Source organism: Colletes gigas, unplaced genomic scaffold (genome assembly GCF_013123115.1).
Source record: "Colletes gigas isolate AHSC1104 unplaced genomic scaffold, ASM1312311v1 Colletes_gigas_Sc00026, whole genome shotgun sequence".
NCBI lineage: Eukaryota > Metazoa > Arthropoda > Insecta > Hymenoptera > Colletidae > Colletes > Colletes gigas.
This window is the reverse complement of record NW_025106655.1, coordinates 1,644,942-1,661,273: the sequence shown is the minus strand read 5'-3', so window position 1 is coordinate 1,661,273 and position 16,332 is coordinate 1,644,942. Positions and strand designations below refer to the sequence as shown.

General features: G+C 31.4%; 2 protein-coding genes across 5 annotated transcripts; one reads left to right on the top strand and one right to left on the bottom strand.

The window, feature by feature from the left end:
• The first annotated feature begins 235 nt into the window (after positions 1 to 235).
• On the top strand, positions 236 to 2,300 carry LOC122401642 (transmembrane protein 43 homolog). Its single transcript, XM_043403888.1, has 6 exons — positions 236 to 452; positions 673 to 855; positions 927 to 1,159; positions 1,234 to 1,534; positions 1,597 to 1,802; positions 1,865 to 2,300. Exons 1-6 carry the CDS (start codon positions 438 to 440, stop codon positions 2,145 to 2,147), a joined length of 1,221 nt encoding a protein of 406 aa, XP_043259823.1. The 5' UTR covers positions 236 to 437; the 3' UTR covers positions 2,148 to 2,300.
• A 1,883-nt stretch (positions 2,301 to 4,183) lies between these two features.
• LOC122401645 (CD109 antigen-like) lies at positions 4,184 to 15,835 on the bottom strand. Of its 4 annotated transcripts, none has more exons than XM_043403890.1 (29): positions 15,769 to 15,827; positions 14,438 to 14,760; positions 12,404 to 12,479; positions 12,078 to 12,270; positions 11,781 to 12,005; positions 11,436 to 11,686; positions 11,083 to 11,241; positions 10,832 to 11,003; positions 10,559 to 10,750; positions 10,369 to 10,470; positions 10,092 to 10,225; positions 9,878 to 9,998; positions 9,655 to 9,798; positions 9,454 to 9,573; positions 9,321 to 9,375; positions 8,280 to 8,502; positions 7,614 to 7,731; positions 7,349 to 7,535; positions 7,097 to 7,257; positions 6,850 to 6,988; positions 6,613 to 6,731; positions 6,386 to 6,525; positions 6,088 to 6,307; positions 5,632 to 6,009; positions 5,407 to 5,559; positions 5,172 to 5,347; positions 4,923 to 5,094; positions 4,713 to 4,815; positions 4,184 to 4,581 (listed from the first exon to the last, which is right to left on the bottom strand). In XM_043403890.1, exons 3-29 carry the CDS (start codon positions 12,466 to 12,468, stop codon positions 4,379 to 4,381), a joined length of 4,425 nt encoding a protein of 1,474 aa, XP_043259825.1. In that variant the 5' UTR covers positions 12,469 to 12,479; positions 14,438 to 14,760; positions 15,769 to 15,827; the 3' UTR covers positions 4,184 to 4,378. The 4 variants fall into 4 exon arrangements, with proteins under 4 accessions (XP_043259825.1, XP_043259828.1, XP_043259826.1 ...); XM_043403894.1 differs by lacking the exon at positions 8,280 to 8,502 and adding an exon at positions 8,938 to 9,073 and having other exon boundaries at positions 4,185 to 4,581; XM_043403893.1 differs by lacking the exon at positions 14,438 to 14,760 and having other exon boundaries at positions 15,769 to 15,835.
• Between the last annotated feature and the right edge of the window lie 497 nt (positions 15,836 to 16,332).

Genomic DNA, 16,332 nt, shown 5'->3' with positions numbered 1-16,332 from the left:
TGCATTTTGTTTTTCTTAAAACTAACAATATTTTCGTACAGGTGTAACTGACATAATATGTAATACTATTTCAATATAAATGTATAGCATTCATAAACACTAATCATTCTTTTTATACTTTTTTTTTAACGATAAAGCAATGTTACCATAAGATTAAAATGTTTGTTATCTTTTCTCCTCATAATTATAATCGGTTTTATATCGAATACTGAATCGTGCCTACACTTTTGTACCGCACTGTATATACAATGCGTGCAATTGATTGGACAATATTCATAGTTTAATTTTGAACATAGTTGTTCGTGAACGAAATGCGATTGAAATATGCACATTGAAATAAGACTGATCTAAAATTATATATAAAATGTTACTTTAGACAATACCAGTTTCAGTGGGCAAGTTAAGCGTTGTCACGTTGTATAATGTGATCTATTAAAATGTATCGCGCAAATGTAAGCATAAAAATGTCTTATCATATCGTGTAAATAGTTAATTATCTATGAATATGTTCTGAACCTTTGTTTGAAATAATATAATATATATTATATAGTATTTAATTAAATATAGATTGTATACTTCGTATGTACTACCTAAACAGCTATATTTTTATACATAACCAATCATCAAAAATATTAAAGTATAATTTAGATAAGAGCAGTATAATATTTTTAGCAAAATGGTCAACCTCAGAGGGTGAATGCTGAACCAATTCATCAGAATTTAGCCAATGGAAGACAGCCTGCTCCTATAAATACTCCAATGACAGTTTCCGAACAATTTAGAGAATCATGGCTTACTGCTATCATTGGACTCATTATGTTTGCAACTGGCATGTGTCTTCTATTTTGGAACGAGGTTTGTAGATATGCTAAATCTTATCAAACTGAAAGAATTTGTATTATCAAGGTACGTTTACAATATTACAGGGAAGAGCAGTAAAAGTAGCAAATTCTTTAGACGAAGCTTTACATAATGTAGCAGTATTTCCAAACTCGATAAAATTATTACCTGAGTACGAAGGACGTTTAATTTATTTATCTGGTCCGTTGGATATATCAGAACCATTAACAGAACCTGACTACGGAGTAATTGTTTCAAGTATAAAACTGAAACGAAGAGTTCAGATGTATCAGTGGATCGAGATAGAGGAAGATCAAAGGTAATTTAATAAAGCAAGGAAACAAACAATTCACCATTTCCTCTATAATAATTATAACAATTATTGGATATCAGTTTCGGTGGGGTGGCAGATGAACACAAGCATTATTATTATACGACAGAATGGAAGGATAAACTTATAGATTCTGACGGTTTTTACATTAGAACTGGTCATGAGAATCCAAAAGAAATGCCCTTTAAAAGTCAAGTACAAATTGCAGACGAAGCTAAAATTGGAGTGTTCACCCTTGGGACTGAATTAAAAAAAAAATTTAATGATTTTATAGAAGTTACCAGCGATGAAAGACCCGAGCGTAAAGATATCAAAATGCATTCTGGTTTATACTACCATAGTTCCGATTTATGGAATCCCCAGGTATAGTTTTAGTATGACTAAATATTTAACAAATGTTAAAGAATCATTATATTTGTTGATAGGTAGGAGATATACGTATACAGTTCTCCTATGCAGGAAAAGGGGGAGAAATTTACTCTGTAGTTGGTATGTTACAAAAAGGGACTATTGTACCATATCTTACATCTCACGGTGAAGAAATTTTACTTCAGAGAAAACATAAAGTGTCTGTAGACCAAATGTTTCATTTAGAACATGTACACAATTACTGGCGTACATGGAGTATTAGGTAAGATCCCCTTATGGAAAAGTGCTCTTTAATATCTTTTAACTTTCTTGAATTTATTTCAGAGGTCTTGGCTGGTTAGTTTTGTTTTTGGCAGCAACGTGCTTAGCAAATATACTGAGAACAGTAATTTTGAATTCAGCATTCTTATGCGGAATTATTGCAATTGAATCAATAACAATGTCAGTATCTATGTCTATCAGTATGTTAGTGATTGGTTTTGCTTGGGTATGGTATCGACCGGTAATAGGTCTTTGCCTAGCATTAACATCAATTTTACCATTCATCTATTCAACATTAACATCGGGATCTCAATCGCAACAACGTGACACCTACAGAAGATTATGAATTTTAGTTAAGAAATTACAATTTATGTATGTACATACAATAATTTATAAAAAAAGTTTTCATTATGCTTTATATATTATTTTTAACTAGTCTTATAACAAGTACAAATCCCCTTATGCTTATACTAATAAAAAATTAAAATCATAGTACATATTTACCATATCTTCTTATTTACATTCCCCTATGCCTTTCTCATTTATTTCCTAATTTTCATAAATTCTGAAGTTCAATAACGATTCCAAATATTATTCATGTAATTAATTAGTTATAAACGATTACTAGAAGCGGTAGATGCTTCAATATTGCGTTAAAAAGTGCCAAAGTATCGCCATCTAATATCAGGGATTCGTACTGCTAAAATCGTGCCAGGATCACAGAATGTTAGAGGAGGTATCCGGAGTAGAGGTACCCCTACTCCTGCTACTCCTGATTATTCATTAATAACTCCTTCTCTGGGTTTAAGTATGAACTTTTAGAATTGAAGAATATAGTATAGACCCTTGACAACATTGAAGGATAGTTTTTATAACCATTTCATGTCTCATTAAATAGTTATTAACGAATATCAGAAGTCGACACACTGTTTCTAACCTTTTAACGCGACACCTTAAAGATCTATAGCCTATAGCTAATAACTAATTAATTAGAGCAAGGAGCGTAGCAAAATCGGTCCTTGAATGTTGCCACGGATGCCTTCTTGGTTCCCTAATAGCGAAAATATATGTATATTATTGTAAACTTACTTGATAATTTATCGATTAAAGTTGACAGTAATACAGCCGTGAATGTGTTGACTTCCGATATTGGAATGGTTATAATAACTATCCTTGAATGTTGCCAAGGGTCTATACTGTATTCTCCAATTCTAAAAGTTCATATTTTAATCACAGAGAAGGAGTTATTAAAGAATAATCAAGGTACTGCGTATCAGGAGTAACAGGAGTGGGGGAACCTCTACTCCGGATACCCCCTCCAACATTCTGTGATCCTGGTACGATTTTAGCAGTACGAATCCCTGATATTAGATGGCGACATTATTTTAATGCACTTTTTAGCGCAATATTGAAACACCTACCCTGGATGAATAGGGGAGTTATTATGCTAGTCTCCAGCCTAAGGGCAAATCATTATAATGTAATAGGGTCATTGGCAAGGAAAGGGATGATTAGAGGCGGAAGGTGTGTGTGTTTCAGTGTGGTTTGTATAACCTGGTGAGAGAGGAATTGCGAGGGAGGTTGAAGAAGGAAATAGCGAAGGTAGGGAAGGATTTGTGAAGAAAGAAAAGAAGATGGATGGAGGAGTCGGGTCGCGATAGTTAAGAGGGAGAGAAGAATGTTTCTAATGTGGTAAGTGATAATTAGTAATGAAGACTAGAGATTAAGTTGTGTTATTTTAGTTTCATTTTCTTTTGTATTAGGGTAATGTTAACTTTAATTTTAGTTGTAAACGACTGCTGGAAGCGAGGTTAGGGTTGCGGGAGAGTTAAGAGGGGAAAAGGAGAAGATGAGGGGGAGGAGTTAAAAGAGTAGAAAGGAGGGGAGTAGCTGGAGTAAGGAACAGGAGACAAGTGGAAGTAGGAAATAGAGGATTTAGAAAGTAGATGATAAATGGTGTTACTACAAAGTCGATACCGCTTCTAGTAATCGTTTATAACTAATCAATTACATGAATTATATTTGGAATAATTATAAGGGATTATTGAACTTCAAAATTTATAAAAATTAAGAAATAAATGGGAAAGGCATAGGGGAATGTAAATAAAAAGCATGGTAAATATGCACTATGATCTTAATTGTTCATTGATATAAGCATAAGAAATATATATTTAATCTTCGGATAGAACCGTTTGAAAGTCTTATTACTGAAGGAAAATTTAGGTAAAAGAATTCATATTTTTTTATTTAAGCTAATTATAAATAAATAAACAAATATAAATTAACATGCTATAAATAACAACTAGGTATATTTACTGTAACATAAGAAGTATCAATATACAATAAAAATTGGTTTATACTTAATTTGTCAATATACAGTAGTTTCTAATGTATTTAAATGTTATTTAATGCGGAATTAAGAATTTTCAATCATCGAATTGAAAGGTTTAATATTAGTTTACTTAAATGTTAAATAATTATTCTTGCATATGCTGTACTTTGGTTGCAAGTTTCTGTGTACACGAAATTCTATTGTACTTTTTAATGAAGCTATACATCATTTTTGGAAAGCTATAATTACAAGTATTTAAAGTATTGAATGCAAAAGAGTGAAAGTAATAACTGTAGATACACGCAAGTAGGTAAGTATGAAGCCGATGATTGCAGAGAATGCTTTCGTTTACCAAATTGTGAAACGCATAAATCTTCACAGTCCTCGTTTTCGCATATATCGCAAAGTGTTGCTTTCTGCGGTTCATAAAATACTCTTGCTCTTCTTGCTGAAAAAGAAATTACTCAAGCATTAAAGAAGTGAATTTCAACAGTTCAATAATTCATAGTAGTATATTACTTTAGAGTTGTTATAAATATTATAAATTAACAATTTTTGTTTAGCAGTCGAATAACTTACACGAATCGTAATAGTCATATATGGAAACTGGTACTGGTTTCTGTTTTGCTACTTTGTGCGTTCTGAATGCAGATACTGTAGGGCAATATTCTTGTCTATCCATCTGTAAATTCAAATTTTGATGTTTAAAAACGGCGTACCTAAATTAATTTTTCTTCGTATAAGAAATTTGCATGTTTTGATATATTCTATATTTTTTGTTCTATATACCTTGTCGAAATATAATATTACTACTGTATCTCCATTTTTGGTTTCTACACGTTTCACGTTTTGCGATACCTCGAGACTAGGTAGCGAATCTCTATCCACCGTGAAACCAGACGGCAAACTAACTTCCATCACAACCATATTACTTTCATTTGCTTCTTTAGTTGGGACAAATCTATTATAAAAAATCAAGGTATCGAGTAAATAACATAATTGTAAGCGATATTTTTGAAACTTCAAATAAACTCATACCCAGAACAAATAGAAAGTTGTAAGTGATTGGCATTGGAGTTTTTGTCAACTTGAGGGTCCAATGTAAAGAGCGGCCATGCTCCAGTCACGTTCAAATTATATTGAAATGAAATTTGAACCAAAGCGAATCCATTCCCAACGGCTGTTATATTAACCAACCGTACTTTTCTAGGTAGCTAAAGATTTAGAAATATTAGGAACATTATTCGGCGCAAAGCGCATAATTTAAACTTACGACTTGTTTCTGAAGTATCATAGAATTATCAGGATTTATATTCATATGACTCTGTCCACCACCCTCGTACATAAACGTTATCGATATAGAATTATTCTTCGATGCTAGTTTTTCACCTAATTTTGCTAAGGCTTGTATTCCAATTACTGTATCCTAGAAATTGTATCAATGAATTATTCGAGCATTATATTTGTATCATTTGGTATTTGTTGTTATAATATTCACCTGCGTGGATGCAAAACCGCCTTCGGCATTTCTTTGTTTCACAAGCCATTTCATTATAGGTATAGAATCAGTGACGGCATTACGTCTTAAATAAGTCAACAAAGTGTAGGATGTCATTTCGACGTCAACGGGTCGTGGTAAGGAGTACCATGGATTTTTATCATCTTTTGGAATAGGTTTACTCCACCATTTAAGATCTTCTTTCGTCATGGCCTTAGATTCTAATAAATTAAATGCGGTATTCTCGTATGGATGTTTCGCCAAATTTAAGGCATATGTGCAGATACTCAAAGCATACGTATCATCTAGGTCATTCATGTTACGGATAATGTAATCAATTCCTTTATTTATTGTATTTCTGTATTTTCCGTTAGCATTCTGTAAAAAAAAAAATTAAAAAAATTGATATCGAGTTTATTATTTTCATAATCTTAAATTAGTATTAATTGAACTCACTGTATTTTCTAGAAAAGCAATAAGAGTAAACGCTGTCAATGCAAGACCTTTTGCAGCTCCACCTTGCATGTCGCGATGACTGACCTTCCCTACTTCCGGGAAGCTTCCATTTGGAGCCTGATTATTCGCTAACCACTGAAAAGCTTCATCTATTATTCTATTTTCAATCGGAATGTATTCTACAGCCTGATTAAAAGCCTTTGCTACAAATGCAGTAAGCCTAATGAAAAACAGAATTATAATATAACGAAAGATATTGTAATATTTATGAACGTAACAAGTAAACAGGTAAGCATACCATGTGCTTCCATTACTATCTGACATGCCAAATGCACTAAACGACCCATCATCGTGCCTGTAAGTCAACTCCCGTTGATAGCCTATTTCCATATACTTTAAAGCTTTACCTTGCACTGCTTGCGTTAATTGGTTTGTATTCTGAAAATAAATTTTCCCACTAATTGATTCTCTATCAGTAAACAAACTATACATTTTGTTTTCTTTTTCCATTATACATTCACTTACTTTCAGATAATTTAATACCATTATATTTGGAACAAAATTCAACATATTCTGTTCTCCGCAACCAAACGGTATCTTAATTAAATTTGCCAAATTTAAAATACTTGGGCCCAAAATATCGCCTAATAGAAATATAATTTAACGATCAGCGCTTTTCGCTTGTAATCGGATTAAAATGACAAATAAATACACAATAGTTAATTTATTACAATTAAAAATGTTAATAGTGGGAAGACTTACCTACTGCAGAGATTTCAACGTGTTCAGAACCTGGCACAACATTTTTAGGTATATCAATAGTAAAATTGGTCGATACGGTGGCGGCACTTCTAAGATCCAAGAAAGATGCTTTGTTTACATACTGTGTTTCCCCTTCAGCCTATGTATATATATACATATATATAGGTGTGTGTGTATGAATATTAATAAACAAAAATTAAATGTTATTTTCGATCAACAATAGATAAAACAATATGAAACACGTTACTTTAACAAACAGTTTATGTTCAACACTATCGCCAGCTAATACACTATTTGCGGTTGCTTTGATTGTAATGTATCCCAAATCTCTTGGAATTATCATGAAAGATACACTAGCACTAGAATTAGCTTTCACGTCTACTTTCTTTTTACGGTACAACTCCAATTCTGAAATATTTAAATACGATTCACGTCTGTTCTATAACATAAATTCTACAAGTTATTTTTAAATTATAAAATTTGTCTATTTAAATCTTACTTGGTACATCGTGAACTTCGTTGGAAATTTCTGCAAAATCGAATTGGCCCTCGTGTGTTAGCAAAACTTCAGCCGTTACGCTTTTGCTCATGTAATTAAATACTATGATTTGGATCGCAACAATCTCTCCTCGAATTACAGAATAAGGGAGATCCATAGCAATAAAAAATGGCCTAAAAACCTTTAACTGTAAAGAGATCAATTTCTCTTGTTATAATTCACATTATTATTTGTAATTAACTTTAGCATATCATTTTGTAATTACCTTTCGCGGCTCTTCTATAAGACCCAGTCCATGAACGTCATTTACAGAAAATGCAGTTAGCACCCACGATGTGATTGAATCAGGTACATTTCTTTTCAGTTCGTTCTTTCCGTCATACCTAGTTTTAACGTGTATACTTATTTGTTTGTTGAAATTAAATTTTTTTTTTATATTTAGAAGCGATACGATTTATAGCAAACATACAATTTAACTTATTAAAAAAAGGAAATTTATATATCGTAATTAATCTAAGAGTTGGCTAATATTATAAGAAATTTGCTATTACCGCAATAAATTTGTTCATAAATAAATTCTACATATAAAATAATGTTGATAATAGTCATATTTTACAGAAATTCAATCACCTTATTAAAACTAAGCAATTTACTTTGTAACAGTATGCAAGAATGAATGATTGAAAATACAATATAAAATTATGATGCAATGTAAAATGCAAAGAAAATAGCAACGATATGTTATATATAATCGCTGACTATGTGTACCAGTCGTATTATAAACACCCAAAACAACATCCCAGAGCTTTAATTTACACAGAAACGTTCTGTACAAAAACAAAGCGATAATTACATAAACGTTATTCATTAAAGTACTTACTTAAAGCGTGTATATAAAGCTTTGTAAACTGAAAGTATATAAGATAAATACCCTGAAGAGAAGTTTGTAAAAAGCCAGGTGTTTAAAATGTCATGCATTAGGAAAACACGGGGCTTATTCCAGACAGGAGGTGGGATGCGAGAGAAGGCATAAGGACCTGCCAGTGGTGGTCTTGTTGCTAGTTTGTGCGTAACAGGTGGACCAAGGTCTGGTCGAAGTGTGGATGCCCCATGAGGCGAGCCTGTTATTCTACCATCCAGTATTCCCGGTTGTCCTGCAATCCAATTCTATATATTGTAATTATATCAAATCGACCAACGAAATATCAAAGAATAATATAACGCTACTAGAAAAATATATTTCTCTTTAAATTCTATTCAGAATACGTTGAGAAGATAAATTTTTTCTGTGATTTTTATAACTCTTAGGAACGAACAATAGTGATTTCTACTTTTTAGTATTATTAGGAGAGTAAATTGCAGAGAGAAAAAATGAATTGTAATAAAGCCGTTACCTTGTAGCGTTAGTTACGTAAAGCTAAACACATATTCTCCACCTAATAAATATCGGTAATTTTATAAACAGTAAAACATAGTGTAGTACGTGATTTAAAACGGTTAGTACGTAGTATTAAAGTAATATTTCTATGTACTTAACAAGTTACACATTAACGAATATTATTAGCCGGTAAAAATTTCAATGGCATTACCCAGCATCAAGCGTTTGCCAAAGCCAAGTTTCAGGGAAATTCTTGCGTACTTTCATCTTCTCTGATGGCAATACAACTGAACTTGAACTTCCAACAGCAGTTGAAAAGGCGCCCTCTAAACCAGACCTGTAGTATACTATACAGACATAAGCTTTGTTAAATGATAAATACCTTGTCTGATCAGTTCAAGAACTGATAGTAACTATTATATGGAATGCTGGGCTTGAGGATATTACTTTCATGCTACGTTATGATGAGTCAAAAAATTATGGACTATGTTACTACATCAGAAAAATCTTCAGGATCACGTATAATGGAGAGTGTAAATTAATATTAGTAACCAACTTAATAAGCCAAGTAAAAACTTGTTCGAGTTTACTTACGAATTGCAACATTTTCATGAACATATCCATTTGTTATTATAATAGCACCGCTCTCCTAATAAATAAATATACAGATCAACATTTTTAGCAAAAAACAGATAAAATATTAAAAAAAAAATACTGATTTATTTACGCTAAACGCTTCCTTTGCTGTAGCCGATCCAGGGCTCCATAGATATCGATCAAAAATTGAGTCTATGTACGGTGATTTCTGTACTATATCATATGATTTTAACTCTTTGTATACTTGTTCCTGCACATAATCAAAATACGTTACAACGATCGATACTTTCGGCAAGACTTAAATTCATGAAATCGTTAAAAAATGACTTACGAACGAAATATCGTTACCAGACTTAAGCAAAATAGATCTTTGATCCACACCTAGTAGTCCAACATATGAATTCGGTTTTGTAGTAATAATTAAATTTACTTTTTCTCCTGGCTCAACTTCTTCAGGTGCTACTTCAATGTCGACCTTAAATAACAAGTATAAAATCAATAATCACGTTTATTAATTATGTTTTATTGTTACCAAATTTTTTAGATTAACTTACAAAATTCTGAAGTATTCCCTCGAGTTCAACATCCAGAGCATCTGCAATAATTTCTCCATCATTTCCTACATAATATACAATAACATGCACAGTAGGAGCCATAACATATGTTGCCAAAAACCTGAAATAAAAAATTTATTTATTGTTCCAGACTATGCAAGTAATTAAGAAAGAAACTAAATAATTCTATGTTTAAAAATTCATAAATATTTACTTAAATGTTGTCGTATATTTATTTTGTACATATATTGAACCAGCATCTAATATATCACCACGCCCAAATATTTCGTAACTAATATATTTCAGCGGTACAGTGGAATTTACTTCCATTTCGACGTCTTGATTGACCTTAGACGGAAATAACATTTTTAATATCAATATTAATATACAGGTTGACCTTAACTTTTTTATGTAAAAAGCATACTTTGAGATTTAATAATAACGGAGCATAACGCATACACCCTGTATGTAAAGAAATTAAAAAATCATACCATGGGGTTTTCAGTTTTTAAAATAACTTGTATATATTCATTATTCAGAGACATGGCTTGGTTTGTAGAGGGAAACCACTCGTGAAGATTCAGATATTGTGCCTATTTGTAACAATGTTCTTTCATTAAATAACATTAATTTATAATTTATTAATCACTGTTAACAGTACTTCTATTATTTATAATTTACCTCAATATTTAAGGGAAGTGAAATATTATCTGTGCTTTTCGGTGGATAGAAATCTAATTTTACCATTCCATTTTCATCCAGCATACCGGTAATATTGGTGTATGCAGATTGATTATAAGTATACCCATACATTATCGTAACAGGATTTGTTTTATCCCGAACCGGTGTTCCATCGTGGTATGTTAATTTTATCTATAAAATGTTTGTTTTTATAAAACAACCTTGTACGAAAATTGAAATTTATTCGATTAGAATATGATTCTGTGCACGTACGAACGCTGTATACTTCAAATTAGGTTTATAATATTCTGATGTTTTTATCAAGTCCATCGTATATTTGTACTTGTGTAATGTTATTTGCATAGAAGTATTTTGTCTTCTACCAGTTAAAGATTCCTCCACTACAACATCAATCATAACTGGCCTTTCATAGTCATCTGTTAATCTATAGAAAATATATACCGTGTTAAGATATATTTTTGCTTAAAAAAATGATGAATATTATATTATAGAATAACACATACTTAAGTTCAGATTGAATGTCAAAATCGACCGTCACTTTCCCGTCGATAGGAATTACTTTCCGCACAGGTTGTTGATAAATTGGTTGAATAACACCAGAGAAAATATCAGGATAAGCTGTAATTGTTACCTCACCTTTCACTGGCTTGCCATAAGTATACCTAAATGATTTGCACTTTAAAATGAATAATTTTGGTCAAATTTTTAATGAGAATATTAAGATATGAACATTAAATAACATCAAAGTCTCTGCTACAGTCGTGGAGAATAGGAATTCTAGATACAATCTTAGACACGTTTCCAAAAAGCTCAAACAAAAGAATACAAATTTATCTAATTGCTAAGATTTGCTTACTTGGCATAAACTGTTGCAACAATTTTCGAGTCTTTGAATGTGAAGTGTTTAGGGGCATCAATAGTTACTTCAAAATTGGGAAGGACGTATTCGGCAACTTCAAAGTCTTTTTCAAAAATTTGATCACCGATATTGGCAGTGATTTTCCAAGTGCCTAAAACTGGTGATTCGGATAATTCAATTTCTCCATTAAAGATACCATGTGTTACAGGTGGGCGGATCCACTGTTTAATTCTATTTCCTTTTCCATCCTATACAAATTTTATACATAGTATATAATGCATTGTTATAAGCAAAGTAAATCAAACTAGTTTAATTTAATGGCATTTATCCAAATATATTTACCATAATGTAAATATCTATTAATCTTGCGAGTGTAGGTCTAAGTCTAGAATTCAACAAAATGCATCTAAACATGACCTTGTTGCCAGGTTTATAAATTGCTCTGTCAGTTTGAATGAAAACAGAGTAACTTTTATGAATGTATTCAACTGGCTTTGAATCTGAAAATTCGATTCCTGCTAGGCCACGCGCGATTAATTCGTACTTGCCAGGTACGATGTCGCCAATCTAAAATTTTAAAGATAATTAGCAAATGGAAACTACTTTTATTATGAAGAAATGTCCAAAATGTTAATTTACCTCCAGCTGTATCGTTCTTGTAAAATACGGCTGTACGCGTGTAATTTGTGAAACATTGAATGTATCTCCATTATCAAGAAATCCATTCAATTCTATGTATATCGTTGATGTTGTTGATATACCAGTAGTACTAACTGCTACGTGATATTCTGAATTAGGTCTAACCACCTTTGGAGCAATTATACTATAATACCTTTAAAAATTAAAGAAGTATTTCTTTATGAAACAATGGTGAAGATAATAACATAATATCTAATATTTGGTTCTTAAAATATTAATCTATTAAAATAAATAAAGCAAATATATGTATGTGAATATATACTTACGGTTCTGCAAATATGTTTGTAACTATGCAGGATAGAAAAAAAAAATGAAACCACTGCCAATTCATTTTTATAGCTTCTGTAAAATACATATTGTTGTAATTAATTTATATAAAAAAATTTACTCTGCATTTGTCCCTGACATAATAATATAATATAACTATAATTTTGTAACTTTTACTTCACTAATTCAATAATTTAATTTATAAATAAATAAATAATTTATAAATAAATTAAATAAATTTATAAATAAATTAAATTATAAATGATTAGTATATTAATTCATTTACCATGTAATAATATTGCGATAATATACAACATATTATATAATAATTGTATGGTACACAATTATTGTCTATTATACAACGAAAGATGTTGAAATAAGATAATCTAAGATATACGATATATGTATGTAAATGGCAATTATTTTGTCGCATGATCATGTTCTACGAAATTCTCTTGAATATTATAAATTTTCAAACTTGTTTCATCATCATCGCTTAAACATTATACGTACATCGGCCGCTCGATGTATGCTGCGTTTATGTTACAAATTGTTTATTTTACATTTATTTTATTAATACCAAGGAGAATTTCTATCTTGTTGAGTAAAAAAATAGGTCATATTCAGTCAGTTTTTGTTGTTCAAACTATTCAATAGATTATTTTTTAAAATCTATTTTTAACATTTCTGAATTCTAAAAAGTAATTAATCTTTCCTCAACTAAACTGGACTACAGTCATTTACCATTACGTATAGTACAGTAATTGCATAATAACTTTTGTTAAAATTTTAACACCAAAAGCAGGTAAATATTTTATCGATCGTAAATAAATAACCATTATTGGGGGACCAATGTATATAGTAAGTACTTTCTAATACAAACACATAAATATCAATTATTTTTGTCATAAACAGAATAAAATGTGAAATGTTCATAGCATTAATAATAAAAAAACTTGTTTCACGCTATGAATTTATATGGACAACAGTATATCATGCACGGTGAACACCTACGAGCGTTCAATTATACAATTGCATTATGATTTAAATACATCGTATTATTACCCAAACATTATGCAACGACTAATTTATTTTTTTTGTTTATAATTCCTAGAAACATTTGTCGCGTATAATACAACATTGTAGTTTGATATTATGTAATTACAAGCCTTGAAGAAAAGTTTGCGAGGCATCGAATCTTCGTCATATTTGGTCATCAATGAATCAACAATTACAACGCTCGATCGTTACGTGCATTTCAAAATTGGGCTCAGTGTTTTTCATTTACAACTACTTGACAATTTGCATGGTATACATCAACAATAGGTGATTAAACGACATTTAGGGTTATTTTTAAATCGTTACTTTTTGTATATTAATAATGAAATAATTGCTTTTTGTAATATAATATGAAATATTGCAAATTACGTACAAGACTATTTTTAAATTAAGCAACTGTTACAGATAAGAAAAATTTTTTAATTTAAGAGACTTGGAATATATTAAAAAGTTTATGATGTTCAAAATCGACTGTAATATTACTAGATTTTCATTCAATGCGTTTGAAATAATTACCACCGATTATTCCAAAACATGTTTTACTAGTAATTTCATTATATTATTAATTCTTTTTGCCGGACGTATAAAAATAGAAATTAATGTGTTACTTTTTAAGTAAAAAAATATTACTTTAAGCGAGAAATAAATTAGTTAATGGTTAGTTTTGAAAATCGTCTGGTCGGTGGAATGTGCTTGTTAATTAGAAAGTAGCACGACAGAAGTTTACATTCTGCCAGTTCTCAAATCCCGGTTTGCCGTTAAGATTCGTGTCGATTTTCTAATAAAACTGTAAATCCAGAAAATATCAACTATCCCGTGGCCAATTAAAAAAGAAAAAGCTTCCGATGATCTGTTATTTTTTTTATTATGCGTATCCTCGGCAATAATTCGAACTCAATTCTCGACTTGTATATAACGCGAAGATCAACGGTAAGTCGCGTCATCTCGCAAAATAATCATGGACGATGACTCACCTCGTCAAACAACCTGTTTCGTGATACGTTTTAGGACGTCGTGTGTCAGTTTCGCTGGTCGCATGCGACCGCGAGTTGTACTTTTCTTTCGAAAAATCGCAGACAGGAATATAAAACGTGAAGTCACTAAGCTTTCGATGCAACAGTTAGACGAATACTAACGAATACCACCAATCATCCATCCAAGAAACCGAGCAGCGCACGATTTCCCTTCCTCCTGCCTGTTTGCTTCTACTGTATCTGTCACGCTTTTACCGTTACAGGAGTAACAAACCAGTGGAGTACCCCTGCTGTAAACTCCGGCTGTTAGTTTACACGGATTTCTACAAATTAATCCCAATGCACAACTTACAATTAAACCCATGCCAACGGTTACGAACGATGTCATCATCTTTAATTTACAATTTATTGAGATTGTACGGTATTACTTTATATTGACAATGAAACGAGAAAATACATATGTATTTAACATTTATAAATACCTTACAGTAACAACATTGCGTCGTTGGATTTTTCAGTAATATACCACAATTCTTGTTGTAAAACTTATTGAAATTTCGACATTTTCAACATTTTATTAAATCTACTGTACGTTACTGGGTTTTAGTGGAATCTTGATATTTTTCAATGTACTAAATGTCCTAGTAAAAAAACATGCCAGCTTAAGATAAGAAGCAGGTCTTTTCTATTTGTCATTGTTGGAAAATTAAATTTTTTACCAATCAACAAGTAATAATCCATTGATTTTTGTACAAAATATTAAAAGACTTGTAAACCACTGGCTGGGTATTCTTAATACCAAAAAAGTCGTTCGCCGGATCTCATGGTCAGTTTTCGCGTAAACATCTGACATAGTTTAATGTGTGTCATATTTAACGATGTATTATTAAAGAAAGCTGTCATATAATTCTTAATATATGTTTAGTACCTACCCAAATTTTTATATTATTAAATAAATGATGAATATTTTCCTGATGAACCCATGTTATAAATACATCGTTAAATACCTTATTATCATGAACGTTTGATTTTTTACACACACATCATAGAATAATAATATTAATAATGAAATAGTAATAAATAAAATATTGTTTCGCGGGAAGATTAGATTTTAATTTATATAAGTAACGTTTAATAATGCGTAAAATATGCGACATATTTAAACAGATTGACAATGATGTCAACGCCCGTGTGTAACATGATTAAAGTAGTTTTCAATCAAATTTGTTATGAATATAGAAGTAGAGTCGCATTATATCGCTTCGTAATATATTACTGCTTGGTCGACTTCTCCTTCGCATGTATTTCCATGTATGTATGCATTTACTTACATGATTGCCGCTTTCTCAATGCAGGAGTATGGACTCGACGATGCAACGACATAAACGTCAGACAGCAGACTGGTTCCATCAGGAAATTGCCCCTCCACTTACACACACTAATGCACAGCTTCGAGGAGTTGAAAAACAAGGCGAATATTTCTTTGTCACTCTTAAAACACTCCCAGTTGAGTTGTCAGAAAACGGCATACGACCTTCACTGACTCGCTTACCATTTTAATCAGTATACTTGGCTACTTTTTAAATAACGTTGTGTTGTTTCGCGCCAACGTAAACTATTACCGGAATGTCCCAGCCATGTGCTACACAGACTATTACTGAAAATGTGGGATCTTCTCTCTTAGGATTAATGTATCATACAGGCTTAAATCGAAAACTTTTTAACCGTTTTTCGACTCAAGGCTTTGTTACCGAGATATAAGGCTTGAAATTCATTATGTACGATTTCCAGTCTGTGTTGTTTGAAACCTAGTCAGATGAGCGCGCGACTGCACGCGACGAACACATTGAACACTAAGAACATTGATCGATATGCACCACGTTCAAGAATCGTAA

Coding starts and splice junctions, on each gene's coding strand:
- LOC122401642 (XM_043403888.1), top strand. Junction 1,160..1,233: donor GAGATAGAGGAAGATCAAAG/GTAATTTAATAA, acceptor ATTGGATATCAG/TTTCGGTGGGGTGGCAGATG. Junction 1,803..1,864: donor TGGCGTACATGGAGTATTAG/GTAAGATCCCCT, acceptor AATTTATTTCAG/AGGTCTTGGCTGGTTAGTTT.
- LOC122401645 (XM_043403893.1), bottom strand. CDS start 12,468: ATGAATTGGCAGTGGTTTCATTTTTTTTTTCTATCCTGCATAGTTACA. Junction 9,376..9,453: donor CAGCAAAGGAAGCGTTTAGC/GTAAATAAATCA, acceptor TTTATTTATTAG/GAGAGCGGTGCTATTATAAT. Junction 6,989..7,096: donor AACATAAACTGTTTGTTAAA/GTAACGTGTTTC, acceptor ATATATACATAG/GCTGAAGGGGAAACACAGTA.